The sequence below is a fragment of the Cetorhinus maximus genome, chromosome 12 (genome assembly GCF_964194155.1).
Source record: "Cetorhinus maximus chromosome 12, sCetMax3.hap1.1, whole genome shotgun sequence".
Taxonomy (NCBI): domain Eukaryota; kingdom Metazoa; phylum Chordata; class Chondrichthyes; order Lamniformes; family Cetorhinidae; genus Cetorhinus; species Cetorhinus maximus.
Window position 1 is genome coordinate 62732275 of NC_135890.1, and position 25003 is coordinate 62757277.

The 25003-nt window shown below is 42.7% G+C and overlaps 1 protein-coding gene across 2 annotated transcripts in view; it reads left to right on the forward strand.

The window, feature by feature from the left end:
- Positions 1-616: 616 nt before the first annotated feature.
- appl2 (adaptor protein, phosphotyrosine interaction, PH domain and leucine zipper containing 2) overlaps positions 617-25003 on the forward strand; it is a 128131-nt gene continuing 103744 nt past the window's right edge. The window contains exons 1-3 of one of the 2 annotated variants that reach the window (XM_078553757.1): positions 617-723; positions 10988-11047; positions 18921-18992. In XM_078553757.1, the coding sequence (XP_078409883.1) occupies positions 700-723; positions 10988-11047; positions 18921-18992 (156 nt within the window). In that variant the 5' untranslated portion in view covers positions 617-699. The remainder of the gene's footprint in view (positions 724-10987; positions 11048-18920; positions 18993-25003) is intronic. The other variant, XM_078553759.1, reaches the window with a different exon arrangement.

Below are 25003 nucleotides of genomic sequence, written 5' to 3' on the forward strand. Positions count from 1 at the left end.
TAATCTTGCTGTGTCATGCCCTTCTTCTTGAATCACTCCTCCTTCTGCAAAAGACCAAAACAGCATTGCCTTCCCTCCCTGTGTTGAATTCCCTCGCTCACCAAATTCAAGTTAAGCAAGTACTCTATCTGGCAGTATTCTGTCAAACTGGCTTTTGTGCTACCTATTTGATTACAGTAGCCAATGGTACTGTTTTAAGGTGTTTTCTTCCCCCTGTCGTTTGGAGAGCTTGATACCGATATATTATTTTTGCTTGTACTGTGACAGGATCATCTCTTTAGTACAGGACCTTGTATTACAACAGGACAGTGTCTGTAGTAGAGGATATACTATAATCAGACGGCTTCTGTAGTTCAGGATTTTGCACAGTGGCAGGATAATGCCTGCAGTCCAGGATCTTGTACTGTCAGGTCATTGTCTGTTGTGCAATTTGTGGGGCAGTGAGGTATAATTACTGTTGGCTGGGTATTGGATTAATATGTTGGACATTAATACAGAACTGATTCTCCTTACAGAGTGAGCACATTTGGGAAAGTTTTGTTAATTTCAGATATTACAAAAGCTGATAAACCTGTCCTTTGTGCATTTGCAAGAGGTTAAAATGTGTTGTCTGTCTTGTTTTAGACACGTTCCCTGCTGAGTGTATTTGAGGAAGATGCAGGCACGCTAACTGAATATACAAACCAGCTGTTGCAGGCCATGCAGAGGGTGTATGGTGCTCAGGTAGGTCTATCTTGGTGACTATTTTTTCTTGTTGATTTATATCAATGCGTAAGAATTTTGAGTCTATAATCTAGAACTCCATATCTCTCATCTTTCATGATTCAGCTACTTTGCATTCTAATTAGGAGGAGGAGGTGCGATTGCAATGTATGACCTTTCTCCAAAAATAGATTAACTTATTGTGAAGCATACAGCAAATATGAGAGTTAAACCTCATCCAGCCACTCCCTTTAGCTGTCGACCATATACTGCCAACCTGAGCTAAATAAAGGACAAAGAATGAGGATAGGCATTTATACATTCTCAATAAGACTGGAAGTTCAGGAACCTCTTCATCTGACTTAGATGCACATTGCTATAATTCATTGTAAACAGAGTATGTATTGGAATTGGAAATAAACTTGAAAGGAGAAATTTGTAGGCCAAGGTGGAAAGAGCCTCCCCCAAATTTATCTTTCCTTCAATAATTTTATCTGCTGACCTTTTCTCATTTGAATGTTTAACACTGGTAATTGCTATTTTCCTCCCATGCTAACAGATTTTAGTTCAAATTGATTTGAACCTATACTGTTGCTTAATTAATGGTGTTGTTCAGATCACCTTCCAAAGTGCTTCCTTTCTTATGATAATACATTTCCCGAGACTTCGTTTTCCATCCCTCTTCTAAATATTTTAAAACCCAATATGTGAAACTTGCACCCATTCTTCAATTTTAATCTCACATCTGTCCATTTTAATCCTCATTTGTTCAGCTCCAGATGTACAGATTTAACATGTCCTGTCACCTCTGGGCACCTGGATCCTTTCCTTGCCAAGCTTAAGTGAGTTGCTCTTTCACTGTTCCTGTGTATAAAGCCTCACTGTGGAGCTCTATTCGCCCCGTTTTTTAACTCATTCATGGGATGTAGGCCTTGCGGTTGGGCCAGCATTTATTGCCAATCCTAAAGGCCCTTGAGAAGTTGTGTGCTCTTGTCTACACTAAGCCAGCTGTGCATTTTCCAACTTAGTACCACTTTTTTGCCTCTCAGAAGTCTTTAAAGAAACTTTAATATTACCATTATAATAACCAAAGTTCTAATTAGTCATGAGCACTTCTACCCTTGCCTTTGTTCATTTGCCAAGTGTTCCCATGACAGCATATGGTCACCTCAACCTTGGCTTTTAGTTTATTCGGCACCCAGTGTCAAAACTTATACAAAATGTCACACCTATTTCAGCTACCAACACCCGTTTCCCGGGTGATCATGCGGTTTCCAAAACTGTTTGTGCAGAGCTCAGTAATGTGATTCTTTAAGAATTGAGCTCTTCAAAGTCACTCAGTGTTTTATTTTAACTTGTTCTTGACATGTGAGCACCATTGGCAAGGCAAGATTTTATATTGCCTGTACCTAATTGCCTTTGACAAGGTGGTTAGGAGCCTCCTTCTCAAACTGTTGCAGTCCGTTTGGTGAAGGTTCTCCCACAGTGTGGTTAGGTAGTGTGTTGCAGGATTTTGATCAGGCGAAGAAGGAACGGCATATATTTCCAAAGTCAGGGCTCTTGGGGAGTCAGGAGGTGAGTTACTTGCTACAGAGTTCCCAGCCTCTGACCTGCTATTGTAGCCAATATTTATATGACTAGTCCAATTAAGTTTCTAATCAATGGTATCCCCTACCATGTTGAAGTTGGGGTTTCAGCCATGGTACTGATGCTGAGAGCCAAGCACAATGGTTAATTCTCTCTGATTGTGGGGTGGCCATTACCCGTCATGTGTGGCGTGAATGTTACTTACCCCTTATCAGGCCAAACCCTGAATGTTGTCCAGGTTTTGCTGCATGTGGGCACGAACAGGTTCATTATCTAAGGAGTTGTGAATGGAGGATGACTTGGAGAAGTACTTGCAAGTGGTGGTATCCCATATGGCTACTAGTTGCCCTTCTAGGCGGCCGAGGTCACATGTTTGTAAGATACAGCTATGGTACACCAGTGGTGGAATGAAAGTTTAAAGTGTTGGGTGGGTTGTCAATGAAGTTGGGCTTCTTCACTGTTGTTGGAGCTGTACTCATCCAGGCGAGTGGAGAATATTCCATTTCGTTCCTGTGTTATATTCCAGAAAGCCAGATGAAGGATAGAATTGGAGCCAATCTTTACAGACTACTTTTATAAGCGATTATTTATAGAAATACACATTACAAGCAAACATCACCTAATCCAACAACCATAGTTCAGTCTGTGTCTAATTATAGGGCCCAAGTGAATCTCCAGTTAATGCCCACTACCTGCGTACAATTAAACATAATTAATATACAGTTAGCATCCTGACTTGTGCCTTGTGATAGTAAACAGGCTCTTGGGGAGTCAGGAGGTGAGTTACTTGCTACAGAGTTCCCAGCCTTTGACCTGCTGTTATAGCCAATATTTATATGACTAGTCCAATTAAGTTTCTAATCAATGGTAACCCTTACCATGTTGAAGTTGGGCTTTCAGCCATGGTACTGATGCTGAGAGCCAAGCATGATGGTTAATTCTCTCTGATTGTGGGGTGGCCATTACCTGTCACGTGTGGTGTGAATGTTACTTACCCATTATCAGCCCAAACCCTGAATGTTGTCCAGGTTTTGCTGCATGTGGGCACGAACTGGTTCATTATCTAAGGAGCTGTAAGTGGTTATGAATACTGTGTAATCAGCGAACATTCCCACTTCTAATCTTTTGATGGAGGGAAGATTATTGAAGCATCTGAAGATGGTTGGGCCTCAGACACTGTACTCCTGTAAGCGATGTCCTGGGGCTGAGATGATTAGCCACCAACAACCACAACCAATCTTCCCTTGGGTTAGGTATTACTCCAACAAATGGAGAGTTTTCCCTCTATTCCCATTGACTTCAATTTTATTCTTGATGCAGCACTCAGTCAAACACTGCCTTGTTAAAGACAGTCAGTCTTGTCTCATCTCTGGAACTCAGTTCTTTGTCCATGTTTGGAGCAATACTTTACTAAGGTCTGGAAATGTGAGCTTCAGGTGGAATTCAAACTGAGGACCAATGAGTAGGTTATTGGTGAGTAAGTGCCACATGATAGCACTGTCAACAACAACATCAGTTTACTGATGATTGAGAGCAGGCTGATAGGAGGTAATTGGCTGAATTGAGTAGGACCTATATTTTATCGACAAGGTGTACCTGGGGAGTTTTCCACTTTTGGATTTTCCACATTTTTGGGTAGATAATGTTGTAATTATACTGAAACAGCTTGGCTAGGAGCACAGTTAATTCTGGAGCATAAGTCCTCAGCACTTCAGCCAGGATGTTATTGGGGCTCATAGTCTTTGCTGTATCCTGTGAACTTTTGATTTTATTGATATTTGGAGTGAATTGAATTGGCTAAAGTGGTGGAGACCTGAGGAGGAGGCTATGAAGGATTATTCACCTGTTACTTATGGCTGAAAATCACTTGGCTCTCTCTGCAGCATGGCGCTCCCCCCCTTTAATGTAGTCCTGTGTTTTACCTTCATGATGTTTACATATAGCAAAATGTAACTTACTATGCATTCCTCAACTGCACAACAGCGCGAGGGTCTTGGAACCCATGTTTTATGATCTCTTATTCAGTATATGGAGGTTTTCACTTAAGCTATCGTAGCACTAGCTTCTGTGCTTTCACAGGTCATTTCCCTTTCGTGAGAGCCATGACCATTTTCAGTTCAAGTGATATAGTTTGTCAAGCTCATCACATCAGAATCCGGGTCTTCTCAGTTTCCACAGTATGTTTTTTTATGTGTGATCTTGTGCAATGGAAGAATGCTTGGTTACTATAAAACTCCTTAAGTTTGTGGTAAATATGTTTTAACTGTACTCAGACAGAATGTGAGTTCCATGAGATTTTGTTTAACCATTAACATTGTCTTTCAGACAGTGATGGTCACAATAAAAGGATCAAATGAAAGCACATAAAATGAAATGTATAAAGATCATTGCTGTTTTATTGCAACCGGAGCAAATTCCCTTATAGTCCCTTATAGTGAGAGACTGGGGAATTAATAATGGGAAACAAGGAAATGGCAGAGACTTTGAACAAGTAATTTGTATCTGTCTTCACAGTGAAAGACACAAAAAGCATCCCAAGAATAGTAAAAAATCAAGAGGCAAAAGGGAGGGAAGAACTTAAAACAATCATGATAGCTGGAGATAAAGTAATGGGAATACTTATGGGACTTAAGGTTAGCAAATCCCCTGGGCCAGGATTTCCTGGTCGGCGAGTGGGGGGGCTCGGGCCTTGCCGCCTTTTAATCCCAATCAGCTCCGGTTAAAAGCTCTTCGTCATCCGATCTCTCTCCTGATTTGTAAAATCATAATACTATCAGGCAGAGTCAACATGGTTTTGTGAAAGGGAAATCATGTTTGACAAATTTATTAGAGTTCTTTGAGGATGTAACACAGGGTGGATAAAGGGGAACCAGTAGATGTAGCGTATTTGGATTTCCAAAAGGCCAACCTTAAGGTTGGCGGGCAGGCCGGGAGCCCTGGCAGGCATTGGAAAAAGCATGAAACCTTATCCATGGGCAGGCTGAGATTTCACGTAGGTTTTTAAAATTTAATAAAAGTGTAACTAAAAGCGCTGGACATGTCCCAACTCATGTGACAGTATCACACGAGGGGACATGTCAGGGAAATTTTTTTTTTCTGTCTTAACAGTTTTTAACATGGAGCCGATCTCCCTGAGGCAGCACTTAGCCTCAGGGAGATGAGTGCGCTCTTTTGTGCACATGCGCATAGCACTCCCTTGCAGATGTCATGCTGGGTGGACCTTAATTGACCCGCCCACGTAAAATGGCGGCGCGTGCCTGTTCCTGAACCCCCCCCTGATGGGGGGAAAATTCTGCCCCTGGACATGATGGCTTGCATTCTCAAGTCTTAAATGAAGTGGCTACAGAGATAGTGAATGCATTGGGTGTAATCTTCCAAAAGTTGCTAGGTTCACGAAAGGTTCCAGCAGATTGAAAAAATGCAAATGTAATCCCTCTATTCAAGAAAGAAGGGAGACACAAAGCTGAAAGTATAGGACAGTTAGCCTAGTGTCTGTGATTGGAAAAATGCTAGAATCCATTATTAAAGGGGTAGTAGAAGGACATTTGTAAAATCATAATACTATCAGGCAGAGTCAACATGGTTTTGTGAAAGGGAAATCATGTTTGACAAAATTATTAGAGTTCTTTGAGGATGTAACACAGGGTGGATAAAGGGGAACCAGTAGATGTAGTGTATTTGGATTTCCAAAAGGCATTCGATAAAGTGCCGCATGAAAGGTCATGGATGCCACACAAGCTAAGAGCTTATGGTGTTGAGGGTGCTATATTAGCATGGATAGGGGACTGGCTAACTAACAGGAAACATAGTGTGGGGATAAATGGATCATTTTCAGAATGGCAAACCCGTAACTAGTGGAGTGCCACAGTGCTGCAGCCTCAACTAGTTACGATTTCCAATAATGACTTGGATTAACTGTTCTGTCGCCAAATTTGCTGACAATGCGAAGATAGGGAGGAAAGCAATTTGTGAAGTGGATATAAAGGTCTGCAAAGGGATGTAGATACGTTAAGTGAGTTTGGCAGATGAAGTGTAATGTGGGAAAGTGTGAGTTTGTCTCCTTTGGCAGGAAGAATAGAAAAGCAGAATATTATTTAAATAGAGAGACTACAGAATGCTGTGATATGGAGGGATCTGAGTGTCCTTGTACAGGAATCACAAACAATCAGCACGCAAGTAAAGCACGTAACTAGGGAGGCAGATGGAATGTTGGCCTTTATTGCAAGGGGGATGGAGTATAAAAGTAGGGAAATCTTTGTACAACTGTACAGGGCATTGGTGAGACCACACCTTGAGTACTGTGAACAGTTTAGGTTGCCTGACTTAAGGAGGGATATATTTTCATTGGAAGCAGTTCAGAGAAGGTTCACTAGGCTGAGGGGTTGTCTTATCAGGAAAGGTTGAGCAGATTGGCCTATACTCATTGGAGTTTAGAACAATGAGAGATGATTTTATTGAAACATATAAAATTTCAAGGGGGCTTGACGATGGATACTGAGAGGATGCTTCCCCTCACGGGGAATCTAGAACTAGAGGACATAGTTTAAAAATAGGGGGTTTCCCATTTAAGACAGAGAAGAGGAGGAATTTCTTCTCTCAAAGGATCATTAATCTTTGGAATTCTCTTCCCCAGTCAGCAGTGGAGGCTGGTTCATATTCAAGGCTGGGTTAGACAGATTTTTGATCTATAAGGGAGTCCAGGGTTATGTAGGGCAGACAGGAACATGGAACTAAGGCCTCAATCAGATTAGATGAGATCTTACTGAATAATGGAGCAGGAGTGGCCTACTCCTGCTACTATTTCTTACATTCTAAAAAGACAAAAAAATCAAACTATCCAATAATTTGAATGAATGTAAAAATGCTAAACAAGTGATTTCCAACCTTTTCGATTCAGAATCACACAGTTGTTATGGTGCAGAAGGAGACCAATCGGCCCATTGTGTCTACAGTGGCTCTCCGAACGAGCATTATGACTCGGTGCCATTCTCCTGCCTTTTCCCTGTAACCCTGTATGTTGTTTCTATTCAAATAATCAACTAATGTCCTCTTGAATGCTTTGATTGAACCTGCCTCCACCAGGCAGTGCATTCCACACCCAAACTGCTTGCTGTGTGAGAGAGTTTTTTCTTATATTGTATTTGCTTCTTTTCCAAATCTCATTAAATCTGTACCCTCTCGTTTTTGATCCTTTTCCGAGTGGGAACACTTTCTTCCTACCTACTCTGTCCAGCCCCCTCATGATTTTGAACACCTCTATCAAATTTCCTCTTAGCCTTCTCCTCTAGAAGGAGAACAGACCCAACCTCTCCAATCTATCCTCATAGCTGAAGCTGCTCATCCCTGGAACCATTCTTGTAAGCCTCTTCTGCACTCCCTCTAATGCGTTCACATCCTTCCTAAAGTGTGGCACCCAGAACTGTACACAGTACTGAAGTTGAGGTCTAACTAGTGTCTTTTACAAGCTCAGCATGAGCTATTTGCTCTTGTACTCTATGCCCTATTAATAAAGCCTAGGATACTGTATGCTTTAACTTCTCTGTCCACCTGTACTGCCACCTTTAATGATCTATGCACATATACACCCAGGTCCCTATGCTCCTGCACACCCTTTTGAGTTGACCCCTTTATTTTGTACAGTCTCTCCATGTTTTTCCAACCAAAATGCATCACCTCACACTTCTCCGTATTTAACTTCATCTGCCACCTATCTGCCCACAGTGCTTCCAAGTTTTGTATCATCTGCAAACTTTGAAATTGTACCCTGCACACCAAGATCTAGATCATTAATATATATCAGGAAAAGCAAAGGTCCCAATACTGACCCCTGGGGAACTCCACTACAAACCTTCCTCCAGCCTGAAAATTATCCATTAACCATTACCCTCTGTTTCCTATTGCTCTGCCAATTTTGTGTCCACCTTGCTGTTGTCCCTTTCATTCCATGAGCTATAACTTTTCTCTCAAGCCTGTTGTATGGCACTGTATCGAGTACCTTTTGGAAATCCATATACACCACCTCAACATCATTACCCTCATCAGTCCTCTATGTTACCTCCTCAAAAAACTCCAAGTTAGTTAAATACGATCTTCCCTTAAGAAATCCATGCTGTCTCAATCCACCCACAATTTTCCATGTGACTATTAATTCTATCCCAAATAATTGTTTCTAGAGGCTTCCCCACCACTGAAGTTAAACTGACTGATCTGTAATTGCTGGGTTTATCCTTACAACCTTTTCTGAACAAGGGCTCAAGTCCTCTGGCCCCTCCCCTGTGCCTTGGGAAGACTGAAAGATTATGGCCAGTGCCCCTGCAATTTCCACTCTCACTTCCTTCAATATCCTTGGGTGCATCTTATACGGTCCCGATGCTTTTATCAACTTCAAATACCAACTGTTTATCCAATACCACCTCCTTATCAATTTTGAATCCTTCTAGTGACAGAGTTGCCTCCTCTGTCACCATGGCCTCGGGTAGCATCTGCCTCCTTGGTAAAGACAGGTGCAAAGTATTTAACACCACAGCCATGCCCTCGGCCTCCATGTGCAAGTCCCCTTTTTGGTCCATAATTGTCCTTACTCCTCCTTTTACCACTGTTTTGCTATTAATGTGCTTATAGAAGACTTTGTAATTCCCCTTTATGTTGGCTGCCAGTCTTTTCTCATAATCCCTCTTCACTCTCTTATTTGCTTCTTCACCTCCCTTCTGAACATTCAGTATTCAGCCTGATTCTGAATTGTATTTTCTGCCTGACGCCTGTCATAAGCACACTTTTTCTTCTTTATCTTAATTTCTATCTCCTTTTTCAACCTGGGAGCTCTGGATTTGTTTGCCCTACCCTTTTTTGAGGTAATATATCTTGACTGTGCCTGATTATTTTTTGAAGGTAGCACATTGATCAGTTACAGTTTTTCCTGCCAACCTTTGGTTCCAATCTATCTGGCCCAGCTCCGTTCTTGCCCAATGAGGTCGGCTCTCCCCCAGTTAATTATTCTTACTCTTGATCGTCCATTGTCTTTTTCTACCATCATCTTAAACCTTATGATACAATGATCATTGTCTCCTAAGTGTTCCCCCCACTGACACTTGATCCACTTGGCCCATCTAATTTCCAAGAACCAGGCCTAGGAGTGCCTCCTTGTTGGACTGGACATGTACTGCTGTAGAAAATTCTCCTGAACACAATCTAAGAATGCATACCCATCCCTGCCCTTTACACTCGCGCTATCCCAGTCTACAGGTAATTAAAATCCCCCATTATAACTACTCTAGTTATAATTTGCATCTCTCTGTAATTTCCCTGCAGATTTGTTCCACTACATCCTTCCTACTAATGTGTGGTCTAGAGAGTACACAGAGCAATGTGGTTGCACCCTTTTTGTTCCTTAGTTCTAGCCGAATTGATTCTGTCCTTGAACCCCCTGGAACATCCTGTTTCTCCAGCACTGCAATGCTCTCCTTAACCAATACTGCCTCCCCTTCTTCCTTTCCTACTTTTTTTGAACACCTTGTACCCAGGAATATTTAACATCCAGTCCTGCCCTTCCTTGAGCCAAGTCTCTGTTACCGCCACAACATCATAATTCATCATGGCAACCTGCGCCTGTGACTCACCAATCTAATTTACTATACTTTGTGCATTCACATACATGCAGTATAACTCTGATTTAGCCTTCAATTACTTTCTCCCTTACTCCAACTCTCCTATTAACTTACTATTCTCTATTCTAGTGCTATCTGTCTCTCCCGGTATTTTGTGCACCCTGGTATTACTCTCTAAAATTCTCCCCTGGTTCCCACACCTCTGCCGAGTTAATTTAAAGCCGCCCCAACGGCACTAGCAAAACATCTCGCAAGGTACTCAGCCCCAGCTCTGTTCAGGTGCAACCCGTTCTGCTTATTCAAGTGCCATCTCCCCCAGAGCCAGTCCCAGAATCCCTGACACACATTCATCTGCCTTATCCTCCTATTTTTGTACTCAATTGCATGTGGCACTGGGAGCAATCAGGAGATTACTACTTTTGAGGTCCTGCTTGCTAATTTTCTACCTGACTCCCTAAATTCTGATTGCAGGACCACATCCTACCTAAGTCATTGGTACCAATGTGGACCACGACCCCTGGCTGTTCACTCTCCCCCAGAAGAATGAGAAAATTAAGGATAAATTATATTTTTCCAGCTGCAATTGTGTATTGATGCCATGGGAATATCTGTCCATTTTAATCAAGGATTCCTCTCAGTGAAGTACATGTGACTTGGGATTTTCTGCTTGGCAGGAACAAGAGAGTGCAATTTGCTTTGAGGCAACGAGTACCTGATGCCAACAATGTAAAACTTGTAAAGAACAGTACCCCCGAGTTTTCCCTGAAGGATGATGCAATTTCTTATGTGGAGTTACGTTATATTCATAGAATAATGAAGACCACACACACCTGTAATGTCAATTGTAATGTATTGACCAATTACAATTAATGCACAATCTTAGGGAACTCTTACTGATGCTTTAATCTTATTGATGGATGCATTCCTGTTTCTGACACTTTGATGGGGGTTGCCTTCTGCACCAATATGCTTGATGGCTGTAGGTTATGGGGTACTGAGGCACTTCGCAAATCACCTGATACATCATTGTATTGTCTTTACACAAATGCTTTACTCTGCAGAAAGTTTCTCATTTTAACTTTTTGTTTTTGCAGAATGAAATGAGTATCGCAACACAGCAGCTGTCCAAACAGCTTCTTGCATATGAGAAACAGGTGAGAACATGGTGGAGATTTTTATTCTAATATTTATTTCATGGTTACTTTCTAAAGCAGCTTGAGTTGTGCCAGATAAAGGCTCACTGTGATAAATTAGTGTAAGGGCAGAGAAACTCAGTTTAAAAACCTAGGAGTTGAAAGTAATAATCTTGATCTATGTATGAATGGGTAATCCCATTAAGAGATTGCTACCTGGTTAACTGGAAAGGATGATGAGGATGGCTCTTTGGAGTGCTGCACTCACTAACATGTTAACAGTGACTCTGCCTCTCTGCCCATTGAGATTGTTCTCCCAGCTGACACTGAGCAAGGTACCACTTACCTGTTAGAAGTGCTGGGCAGCAATAACAATACATTGGAGATGATGGGCTGAACAGCTGATTAGCCATCAGTTTTGGGTGTCGGTGAATGCGCAGCAGCACAAACAACCCAGTTTAATGCCACTTCTCTGCTCAGTTTCTGCACATTTTAATATTTCTCTTTCAAACAACAAATTCCCTTCATTCAATGACACTTTTGTAGACCTAGTATGCTGATGCTCACAAATAGAAGCTTATGGACCACTGGTCAAATTGATCACTCCCATCAAATTTTACTATTATTATTCCAGTGTATAGTCAACTGATATTTAACCAAATGCATTTTCTCCAATTTTAAACTGTGATTAAGTTAACTAGGCTTTTAAACATTACCTTGTGAAGTACAAAACCTGAAATATTGGTGTTTTATGGTAACCACTTAAAGGTATAAGATGACATGGCCAGTCTTGTAGGTGGCCCAGTCTGCCTGGTTGGTGACCCTGTGGGTGATCGACCTGCCCTATGAGTGGTTTCTATTGCTGAAATCTCAGTTCAAGAATCCTTTTGTGGTTCCTGAATGTACCAAGTTATTTCTCAGCTGTCAATTTTCATTACAGTTAGTGAGTGAGAGATATCGGGTTCACTGAGGCTGTACACTTCTATGGGTTCATCCTGTGAATAAGTATTCAGACTGTAAAATAGCCTGCATTATTCTGAACCTTGTGACAGTGGAGCAAAGATGAGAGTTTCAGCCTCTGAACATTGGTTGACATCTAGCTGGGTACTCATCTGTTGGGAGTCAAGTGTCATTCCACCCCCACACCTCTGCCACCTTCCACCTTAACTAGTTGGTGCTCTTGGTAATGGACTGAGTCAGACTACAAACTGCACACATAAAATGTCTTTGTTATTGAAGCAACTATCTGTTGGATGTAAAACAGTGGAAAAAATGGATTGTCTCACGCTGCTTGGTACAGAAGAGAAAGAAGTGGAGATATTGGGAGATGCATCCATATTACTGTCTTTTGACCATGTCAAATTAACTACAGCATAGGTAGAGATTGCTCCATTCATTTAAAAGAAAAGGCATATAGATCCTAATTCCATCTTCACATACAATAAATTGCTGTCCAGTGACAGTTGTTTAGACACATGTGGCAGCCAATTTGCACACAAGACTGGTCCCTCAAGGAAATAAATGACCAGCTATAATCAATTTGTGATGTAGGTTGTAGGAAAAATATTGGCCAGCTCAACAAGGAGAACTCCCCAACTCTTTGAATAGTGCTATGGAATCTTGTATGCAATCTGAGAGGACAGACGAAGACACAATAATGTCTCATCAGACAGTGCAGTGCTCCCTCAGTACTGCATCAAAGTGTTAGCATGGATTATATGCTCAGGTCTGTGGAGTAGGGATTGAATATATGACCTTCTGACTCATGCAGGTGTGCTGCCACAGGGCTAAGGTTGACATATTACTTTCACTGCCTACAGAAGAATGACAAATAACGATTTTACAATTTTACCATTGATGTATATCAAACTTTTTACTTTGTTTGCATTTGAACACACAGGATCTCAATTTCAGCCTTCAGGAGTCCACACCAAGTGTGCACTTTTAGAGCCTCTCCAGACATTATAATGTAATATATTCTTGCCAATCTTTACATTAAAAACTCCTGATATGCAAATGTTTTAATATAAATGCATCTTAAAATTTATGTTTAATATTGGAGTTAATATTTGTGATATCTTTGCAGGACAAAAAGAGACTGGTGCGTGCAGATGAAGTTCATGTTAAACCTAACTGGTTTATTTTGGTTTTTGGCTTATATGCATACATACACAAATGGCCACAAAAGGTGCTAATACACTCCCTCAATGAAAAAGTTACACAATGTTCAAATTCCAAACAATTTTTATATATTTCTTGTTTTTTCATTTATTTCAAATCTATCTTCACCACTGGTTTCCTGTTCCTAAGTGAATACCTTCTTTCTTGACTCAAACTTCCAGAGTCTGGGGAAGAACTTTGACCCAATCTGGCCTGTTTCTGACGTGTGGGGGCAGACTTGATGGGCCGAAGGGCCTCTTCTGCACTGTGTGATTCTGTGAAATGTTTTCTCCAACAAAGGCTGATTTTGCCCTTGACTTTCAATTGAATTTTCTGCTTGATCTATATGTACAGACCTAACTTTTCTTCTACCAAACATCTTGACCAAATATGTGCGAGAACCATATATTTTCACGACTCTTCTGGTAGCCACTTCAACCACTTATGATGATCTTTCATCTTAACCTTCTGGTTCAGCTTCAGACTTGTTTCTCTCACTCTACCCCTATCATGGCTCTCTTTCTACCTGGATTGTTTTTCTTCTACTGACAGGGCTAAATGTGGTTTCAGCAATGAAAACTTTGTTCTAGGCTGTCTTTAAGAAAGAGTTCTGCTGGTGTTCTGCTGGTAGTAGTGTGAGGTGTGTTATGATAAATAAATTAAAAGTTTGCCAGTTTATGATTCAATGACAGCTGACATTTCTCCCAATTTGCATCTAGCATTTGTTTAACAAGAACCGTTTAACAATTTGTATTGTGTATTTTGCTGCTCCATCTGAAGCAGAATGATATGGTGGACCACTAGTGTGTTTTACCTCAGTCATTCTCACAAATTTTACAAACTCTTCTGTACAAAACTGAGGTTTGTTGTCTGACACAATTTTCTCTGTAAACCCATAAGCAACAAACAAGCTACGCAAGATATCAAGAGTTTTGCCAGTTGTTGTTCAATTCATTGGAAACCCCTCAAACCACCTTGAATGGCTATCTTTCACAATGAATAGCTATTATCCTATTGCATTGGCATTACAATGATCTTCAAATTGTCTGTACTTAATGTAGTACTGATAAGCAAACAAAATCAAAGCCCATCTCTGCATTCGAGCTGCAGCTAAAATTGATACTGGATACTTTGGATTCAAAGTAGCCATTAGTGGTTTACGATCAGTTTCAATCATGAAAGTATGAGTTTACAAGTATGTATGAAATTTTCTGACCCCGAAACTCAAAACCAATGCGTCATGTCCTGTCTGTGCGCACTGGCACTGAGGGTACATGAGGCAAGTGCAGTTGTCTCTCCTCACAATTATCCAACACATGAGAGGTCACAGCACTGACTCCATATGGAGAGGCATCACATGCTAGCTGAATCTTTTTTGTATACATCGTAATGTACAAGCATTGTACCATCCACCAGTTTATTTCTACACAACTTGAATGTTTTGTCACACTCCTTTGTCCAATCCCATGGAACACCCTTCCTCAAGAGTTCGTTGATTAGATGCAATAAGGTTGCTAAATTTCATATGAATTTACTGAAGAAAAAAAGATCTGAGCTCAGATATTCTGAGGGTGTGGCACATTTTTTATTACCCTACTCTTGGTAGGATGCAACCCATCATTGTCTACCCTGCAACCTAAATAACCTTTCATATTTGTGTGCCTTTGCCCAAACTCCATGCTTTTCCAAACTTTGGAACACCCTTTTCAGCCTGCCAGCATGGCTCTGCCTGTTTGGAGCTGAAATAAGGATGTCATCCAAATAGCGCACTATTCCCTGAGTTCCTTGCAAAATTTGGTTCATTGCCCCTTGGAAAATCCCAGGGGCTGAAGAAACACCAAATGGCAGCCTATGAAACTGAAACAGACCCATGTGTGTATTAATAGTCAAATATGACCTAGACTCATCATCTAACTCCAGTTTCAGATAGGCAGTTGTCAGATCTAACTTTGAAAAAATCTGGCCTCCTGACAACATCCTCTACATTTGTCAAAGTATTAGGTGGATTACGCTGCAGGAGCTGATTTACAGTCACCTTATAATCCCCACATATTCTTACACTACATCTGACTTTGGTACTGCCGCTATGGGAGAAGCCCAATTATTCTGCTCTAACTTAGAGATAATGTTCTCATAGAACCATAGAAAAGTTACAGCACAGAAGGAAGCCATTCAGCCCATCTTGTCCATGCCAGCCCAAGGACACCCAGGTGCCCTTTCTAATCCCACCTTCCTGCACCCGGCCCATAGCCCTGCAGCTTACAGCACTTAAGGTGCAGATCCAGGTACTTTTTAAAAGAATTTAAAGTTTCTGCCTCTACCACCAACTTGGGCAGCAAATTCCAGACACCCACTACCCTCTGCATAAAAATATTCTTCCTCATGTCCCCCCTATACCTTCTGCCACTTATCTTGAATCTATGTTCCCTGGTTCTAGAATTCTCCACCAAGGGAAACAATTTTATCCTGTCCACTCTATCTATTCCCCTCATAATTTTGTACACCTCAATCAAGTCACCTCTCAGCCTTTGTTCTGAGGAAAATAACCCCAACCTATCCAATCTCTCCTCGTAGCTACACTTTTCTAACCCTGGCAACATTCTTGTAAACCTCCTCTGTACTCTCTCCAGAGCTATTACGTCCTTCCTGTAATGTGGTGACCAGAACTGCACACAATACTCAAGTTGTGGCCTCACCAGTGTTTTATACAATTCCAACATTATATCCTTACCTTTATTTTCTTTACCTCTGCCAATGAAAGAGAGCATTCCATATGCCTTCTTTACAACCTTGTCTACTTGAACTGCTGCCTTCAGGGATCTGTCTACTTGTACACCAAGATCTCTCACTTCATCTACCCCTCTTAGTATATTCCCATTTATTGTGTAATCCCTGTAACTGTTTGACCTCCCTAAATGTATGACCTCACACTTCTCTATGTTAAAATCCATCTGCCACTTTACCGCCCACTCCACCAACCCATCTATATCGTTTTGGAGATTATGGCTGTCCACTACTCGGCCAATCTTTGTGTCATCTGCAAATTTCCCAATCGTGCCCCCCACATTTACGTCCAAATCGTTAATATATAACACAAACAGCAAGGGTCCCAACACTGAGCCCTGTGGAACACCACTTGAGACAACTTTCCATTTGCAAGGGCATCCATCGACCGTTACCCTTTGTTTCCTGTTACAAAGCCAAACTTTTATCCAGTTTGCCATATTACCCTGAATCCCATGGGCTTTTACTTTCCTGACCAATCTGCCATGTGGGACCTTGTCAAATGCCTTGCTAAAATCCATGTACACAACATCCAATGCACTACCTTCATCAACCCTTTCCTCAAAGAATTCTCAGTCTCAAGTCTTTACAGTTCTTGCCCAACTTTCTCACTTAGAGCAAAGGGTCCAGTGGCCTATAATAAACTGGTCTTGCATTCCTCTGAACCCGTACTTATTCTTGTATCCTTGAATTGGTTTGCCAGTTTCACTAAACACCTGCGGGCACTTGGCGACCCAAGTCATTTTTGCTGTGAATTTTGCTTCAAAATAGAAAAGCTTGTTCCAGTTTATTTTGAGTGCTGCTAACCAGTTTCTTAACAGGGCTGGTTTTTCACCCGTCTCAAAAATGGGCAACTTTGCACATTGGTCCTTGTATGTGACTGGAACTGACACACTTCCCATTATGGGAATTTTCTCTCCTCCATAACTTTGTAATTCTATGTGTGATTTCTCCAGTTGATGCTGTCTCAACTTTTCATGATAAGCGACTCAGGAATCAGGCTAACTGATGCACCCATGTCAACCTCCATGTTTACCGGAGCTCCATCCAAAACTACTTGGACTGTGATGTCCTGCAAATTTCCACTGGACATCCATGTGCTTTGGAACGTGTGGATCTCAACTGACCCCTCATTGACCTTTTGTTGTGAGACAACCACATGCAGTGACTGCCGTTTGCTCCAGCCGGCATTTCCTCTGTTTACCTTCTTCCAATGTACCTCAGCAAGATGCCTTTCTTCTTGCAGCTGTAGCCCTCTGCCTTCACAGATGGATAATTCTGTGCCCAATGTTGGCCCAAACACTGGTCATACCACAGCTACTACTAACTGCCACCATTGGGGCCTTCTGCTTACTCAGCTGCAGCTTATTTACTTCAGCAGAAGACTGGCACTGTTTACTCCTCTCAAGTCATGTCCTGCCATGTCAATGTACAATGCTGTTTGGGAAGCTTTGTCGAAGTGTTACTTTGGCAATGTCAGCAACTTACTGCAAATCCGTTCACTTTTTAAACCGCACATAAATCTGTCCTGCAATGCGCTCTCTTGAAATTCTCCAATATCGCAATGAATGGACAGGTTTTTCAAAGCCGCAGCAAACACTCCAATGTCCTCACTAGACAACTGATTCATTGTTCAAAACCGATAGCTTTTTGTAATCCTTAACATGTTGGGATTGTAATGTTGTTCAAGCTTCACAAGATATCTGACATGTTATCTGACATCTGACAGCACCATGCCATTTGCCTTAGGAGATGCAAACAAATTTTTGAGCGTTCCCAATGCTCGTGAGCCTGCTCTGTCAGAAAAAAATGGTTGTTTTCCTTTCCCCCACTGCCTGATAAACAGTTGGATTATCAGGATCTTTGAGGATATTACTAGCAGCTCTACATGTGAACCGAAAGACACTGGGTGAAGATCCCAGTTGCCCAATAATACCTGGAGATGCAGCCATCTTCAAAGGCCAGTCCACCAATGCGTACAAACAGCCTTTCCTATAAGAACAGATTTTTCAACCTATTTCTCAGCAAAAAAACCTCAGTTTCTCTGCTGGTTTGCTGGAAACTTTTCCAACTAAATTTGTTCGGCTGGAGAATCTGTAATCCTATCTTCATCACCAGGCTGTGCAGGACAAAAAGATACTGCATGCACATGGAGTTCAAGCACCCAACTAAACTAGTTTATTGAGGTTTTTGGTTTATATACATACATACACAAATGGCCACAAAGGGGTGCTATTACAATATTAAAGTTAATTGTTTTGGCATTACACCATAGGTTTCTAATATGAAAATATTTAATTGTTCAGCTGCCTTGCAGACCCCTTGCAGCCTACATTACACCAAAATTCCAGAGAAAGAAATTTAAAGATATTAATAATTTTTATTCCATGCCCTAATTCGATTGCCTGAGTAAACGCAACTTGTTGGTTCACTTAGTAAAAACAGCATGTCACAGAGCCCCACAGAGGCCAGAGGTTTGATTACTGGTGCTGAGTCAGTGGGCCAGCAGTAAAAAGGCCACAGTTGACTTCATTGACACTGGATTAGGGAGTGGCATGTCATTCCCTTTCCTGATTGTTCCTGATACCCACATATAACTAGACATACATGTTCAGGTAAGGCCAGGAATCATGCTCACAGCCCGCTGACAAGACTGTTTTCACACCCGATCGCTACTTAAATGAATATATCGGTGAAAGTAACCAGTGAGGAACAATCCCTTATATCCCTGCCTACTTTTTCACTAAAATTAGACAGAAGGAAAAAATTATCTCTGTTAACTGTACTAGTGTTGAATGGCGAATTGGACAAGGTACTGGAAGACATCTGGCACACCTGGAACTGGACTCCAGCTGTTGATGTCTTCAGCAAAGTAAAAAAGCAGAAATCTCAAAAACAAAATCATTCAAATAGCTCTGTATCTAAACCTGAAATCCTTTGTCACTTTTAGAATTTCGCCTTGAGCAAAGGAGATGATGAAGTGATTTCTACCCTCCAGCGTTTTGCCAGGGTTGTAAATGAGGTAATACTTTGGAAATTATATAACCTGTTGAGTACATTAATGAAATGGACCTGATACTAGACCTAACAACTCAGAATTGAGGAGTTCAAATTTCCCATTGGCAAGATGTGAAATTGATTTAAATTAATCCAGTAATGAATGCTGCCAGATTATGGTTAGAAATCCAACTGTTTGGTTAGTGACCTACAGGGAAGGGAACCCACCACCCATATCTGGCCAGCATTTAGATAAAAGCAAAATACTGCAGATCCTGGAAATCTAGAACAAAAACAAAAATACCTGGAAAAACTCTGACATGTCCTCCTTCTTCCTTAACCGAGGTTTTCCACCCACGGTGGTTGACAGGGCCCTCAACTGTGTCCGGCCCATCTCCCGCGCATCCGCCCTCACACCTTCCTCTCCCTCCCTGAACCGTAATAGGGTCCCCCTTGTCCTTACTTATCACCCCACCAGCCTCCGCATTCAAAGGATCACCCTTCGCCATTTCCGCCAACTCCAGCATGATGCCACCACCAAACACATCTTTCCTTCACCCCCCCCCCCGGTGGCATTCCGCAAGGATCGTTCCCTCTGGGACACCCTGGTCCACTCCTCCATCACCCCCTGCACCTCAACCCCCTCCCACTGTACCTTCTCATGCAACGGCAGAAGGTGCAACACCTGCCCCTTTACTTCCCCCCTCCTCACCGTCCAAGGGCCCAAACACTCCTTTCAAGTGAAGCAGCATTTCACTTGCACTTCCCTCAATTTAGTCTACTGCATTCGCTGCTCCCAATGCGGTTTCCTCTACATTGGAGAGACCAAACGCAGACTGGGTGACCAATTTGCTGAACACCTTCGGTCTGTCCGCAAGCATGACCCAGACCTCCCTGTCGTTTGCCATTTCAACACTCCACCCTGCTCTCATGCCCACATGTCAGTCCTTGGCCTGCTGCAATGTTCCAGTGAAGCTCAACACAAACTGGAGGAATAGCACCTCATCTTCCGACTAGGTACTTTACAGCCTTCCGGACTGAATATTGAGTTCAGCAACTTTAGATCATGAACTCTCTCTCCATCCCCACCCCCTTTCCGATCCCCCCTTTTCCAATAATTTATATAGATTTTTCTTTTCCCACCTATTTCCATTATTTTTAAATGTATTTCCATCCATTGTTTTATCTCTACCTTTTAGCCTATTTCGATGCGCCCCCACCCCACCCCCACTAGGGCTATCTGTCCCTTGCTCGTCCTGCTTTCTACCCTTAATGTCCCCATTGGCACATTTCCTAGCTAATATCACCACCGTCAACACCTCTTTGTCCTTTTGTCTATGACATCTTTTGGCAATCTCCACCTATCACTGGCCCTCTATCCAGCTCTACCTGTTCCAACCCCCTTAAACCAGCTTATATTTCACCTCTTTTCTATTTTTCCTTAGTTCTGATGAAGAGTCATACGGACTCGAAACGTTAACTGTGTCCCTCTCCGCAGATGCTGCTGAGTTTTTCCAGGTATTTTTGTTTTTGTTCTGGCCAGCATTTATCTGATTCCTGTCTACACACATTGTTGCCCACTGGAGTGGTTTCGCAAGTCATTCATTTATCAGGGTAACTAGAGGTGGGTAAGAAATGCAGTGTCGGGGTTGCTGTTTCAAAGTTGTGTTTATTTTGGATAAAAATGACATTTATATTCCAGAGCAAATTATTTATCAAGAAAGTATACTTTTCTGTTGCTAATCTCTGTTGGGAATATAGAATATGTTGCATCAAGAATCGGAATTTTGCAAAAATATTTACAACATAAGTTGCATTTAATATTTGACTATTGATTCATATTGTGTCCATATCTACAATTTGGTTGTTAATTTCACTGACCTGATATTGGTTCTACTTAAGTTTTCCTTTGTATATTATATTCCTGATTTTTGGTAATTATTTGTGAGAATTTTGAAAAAATGTGGGAAACTGCAGCACGGAGGTCACTCATGAGAAGCTGTAAGTGAAGTAATTCAACATCATCATCATCTTAAGTCTTTGCTCTCATCTCTGAAATATAATCAGTGATAGAGTTATAGAAGGATTCAATAGGGTGGATTTATTATTTGTTTTCCTTTCTTCATTCAGAGGATGAGTATCACTGGTAAGGCCAGCATTTATTGTCCACTTCTAATTGCCCTTGAAAAGTGGTGGTGAACTACCTTCTTGGAAACAACTGAATGGCTTGCTAGGCCATTTCTGAAGGCAGAGTCTGCTATATTACTGTTGATCTGGAGTCACGAATAAGGACAGCAGATTTCCAACAGGGTTTTACAACAATCCGGTAGCTCCTCAATCAATTTCAGATTGATTTAATTAATTTAAATACATTTAAATTATCCAGATGCCGTGGTAGAATTTGAACTCATATCTTCAGATTATTAGTCCAAGCCACTGGATTATGAGTTTAGTAACACATGCGTTCCAGCTACCATTCCCTGGAACATGAAGAGGCTTCAACTTTTGGGGATACCAGAACAAGGGGCATTACTGCGGGATGATCACTAACACATCAAATAGAGAGTTTTGGTGGGAGGGAGCTCTTTACATGATGGTACAAACATGGAACTCTCTGCCGCTGGAGGGGTTGAAGCAGACAGCATTGAAGTATTTAAGAGATGGCTTGATGCATACATGAGGGAAAATAGTATGGTATTAATTTAATTAAAATAGTAATAATTTAAGGCAGGATAGAAACATAGAAAATTTATGGCTCAGTAGAAGGCCATTTGGCTTTGCCCTCCAAGAAAGAGTTATCCTCCCTAATCCCACTTTCCACCTCATAGTCCATAGCTCTGTAGGTTACAGCACTTCAACTGCATGTCCAAGTGTTTTTTAATGTGATGAGGGCTTCTGCTTTTACCACTCTTGTTCAAGCAGCGAGTTCCAAGGTCCTTCCTGTCAACTCAATTTCGGCCCCTTATAATTTTGTACATCTCAATTAAATCTCCCCTCCGCCTCTTCTGTTCCAAAGAAATGAACCCCATTTGATCTAAAACAAAAACAGAAACAGAAATACCTGGAAAAACTCAGCAGGTCTGGCAGCATCGGCGGAGAAGAGCACAGTTGACGTTTCGAGTCCTCATGACTCTTCAACAGAACTAAGTAAAAATAGGAAAGGGGTGAAATGTAAGCTGGTTTAAAGGGAGGGGGGTGGGGTTGTTGGGACAAGAAGCCAGTAATAGGTGGAGATAACCAAAAGATATCACAGACAAAAGGACAAAGAGGTGTTGAAGGTGGTGATATTATCTAAAGGAATGTGCTAATTAAGGTTAGAAAGCAGGACAAACAAGGTACAGATAGCTCTAGTAGGGGTGGGGTGGGGTGAAGTAATACTAAAAAGGCTAAAAGGTAGAGATAAAACAATGGGTGGAAATACATTTTAAAATAATGGAAATAGGTGGGAAAAGAAAAATCTATATAAATTATTGGGAAAAAACAAGAAGGAAGGGGAAGAAACAGAAAGGGGGTGGGGATGGAGGAGAGAGTTCATGATCTAAAATTGTTGAACTCAATATTCAGTCCAGAAGGCTGTAAAGTACCTAGTTGGAAGATGAGGTGCTGTTCCTCCAGTTTGCGTTGAGCTTCACTGGAACAATGCAGCAAGCCAAGGACAGACATGTGGGCATGAGAGCAGGGTGGAGTGTTGAAATGGCAAGTGACAGGGAGGCCTGGGTAACGCTTGCGGACAGACCAAAGGTGTTCTGCAAAGCGGTAACCCAGTCTGCGTTTGGTCTCTCCAATGTAGAGGAAACCGCATTGGGAGCAACGAATGCAGTAGATTAAGTTGAGGGAAGTGCAAGTGAAATGCTGCTTCACTTGAAAGGAGTGTTTGGGCCCTTGGACGGTGAGGAGAGAGGAAGTGAAGGGCAGGTGTTGCATCTTCTGCGGTTGCATGGGAAGGTGCCGTGGGAGGGGGTTGAGGAGTAGGGGGTGATGGAGGAGTGGACCAGGGTGTCCCAGAGGGAACAATCCCTACGGAATGCCGCCGGGGGGCGTGAAGGGAAGATGTGTTTGGTGGTGGCATCATGCTGGAGTTGGCGGAAATGGTGGAGGATGATCCTTTGAATGCGGAGGCTGGTGGGGTGATAAGTGAGGACAAGGGGGACCCTATCATGCTTCTGGGAGGGAGGAGAAGGCCTGAGGGCAGATGCGCGGGAGATGGGCCGGACATGGTTGAGGGCCCTGTCAACCACTGTGGGTGGAAAACCTCGGTTAAGGAAGAAGGAGGACATGTCAGAGGAACTGTTTTTGAAAGTGGCATCATCACAACAGATGCGACGGAGGCGAAGGAACTGAGAGAATGGGATGGAGTCCTCACAGGAAGTGGGGTGTGAGGAGCTGTAGTCGAGGTAGCTGTGGGAGTCGGTAGGCTTGTAATGGATATTGGTGGACAGTCTATCACCAGAAATTGAGACAGAGAGGTCAAGGAAGGGAAGGGAAGTGTCAGAGATGGACCATGTGAAAATGTTGGAAGGGTGGAAATTCGAAGCAAAATTAATAAGTTTTTCCAGGTCCCGACGAGAGCATGAAGCAGCACCGAAGCAGTCATCGATGTACCGGAGAAAGAGTTGTGGGAGGGGGCCGGAATAGGACTGGAACAAGGAATGTTCCACATACTCCATAAAGAGACAGGCATAGCTGGGGCCCATGCGGGTACCCATAGCCACACCTTTTATTTGGAGCAAGTGAGAGGAGTTTAAGGAGAAATTGTTCAGTGACAGAACAAGTTCAGCCAGACGGAGGAGAGTAGTGGTGGATGGGGATTGTTCGGGCCTCTGTTCGAGGAAGAAGCGGAGAGCCACCAGACCATCCCCACGGGGGATGGAGGTGTAGAGGGATTGGACATCCATGGTGAAGAGGAGGCGGTTGGGGCCAGGGAACTGGAAATTGTTGATGTGACGTAAGGTGTCAGAGGAATCACGGATGTAGGTGGGGAGGGACTGGACAAGGGGAGAGAGAAGGGAGTCAAGATAGCGAGAAAATAGTTCCGTGGGGCAGGGAAAGGCTGACACAATCAGTCTGCCGGGACAGTCCTGTCTGAGGATTTTGGGTAGGAGGTAGAAGCGGGCTGTCCGAGGTTGGGCGACTATGAGGTTGGAAGCTGTGGAAGGAAGATCTCCAGAGGAGATGAGGTCAGTGACAGTCCTGGAAACAATGGCTTGATGTTAGTGGTGGGGTCATGGTCCAGGGAGAGGTAGGAGGAAGTGTCTGCGAGTTGACGCTCAGCCTCCGCGAGGTAGAGGTCAGTGCGCCAGACAACAACAGCACCACCCTTGTCAGCGGGTTTGATGACAATGTTAGGGTTGGACCTGAGAGAACGGAGTGCAGTAAGTTCAGAGAGAGACAGGTTAGAATGGGTGAGCGGAGCAGAGAAATTGAGACGACTAATGTCACGCCGACAGTTCTCAATGAAAAGGTCAAGAGAAGGTAAGAAACCAGAGGGAGGGGTCCAGGTGGAGGGAGAATATTGGAGGTGGGTAAAAGGATCCGTTGAACGAGGAGAGGACTCCTGCCCAAAGAAGTGAGCACGGAGACGAAGGCGGCAGAAGAAGAGTTCAGCATCGCGCTGAGCCCGAAATTCATTGAGATGAGGGCGTAAGGGTATGAAACTAAGTCCTTTGCTGAGCACTGAACGTTCAGCGCCGGAGAGGGAAGGTCAGGGGGTATAGTAAATACACGGCCAGGGCTGGGATTGGAAGATGGGATGGGGACAGAGGGACAGGCAGGGGTGGAGGGTCCTCGATGGGTGTTGGTGTCGATGAGTTGTTGGAGCTTGCGTTCCTTAGCACTTGAGAGAAAGAGAAAAAGTTTCTTGTTGAGGCGTCGGATGAGACGAAGAATAAAATGAAACTGGGGGCACACGTAGCGTTGAAAAAGGGTGCGGCGGTGCTGCTGGAGGGAGAGGTCGAGTGTGTTCATATGGCGGCGCATGGCACTGAGTGTAGATCTCAGAATGCGACGGGAACAGCAATCCGAGGAGCGTTGTATGTC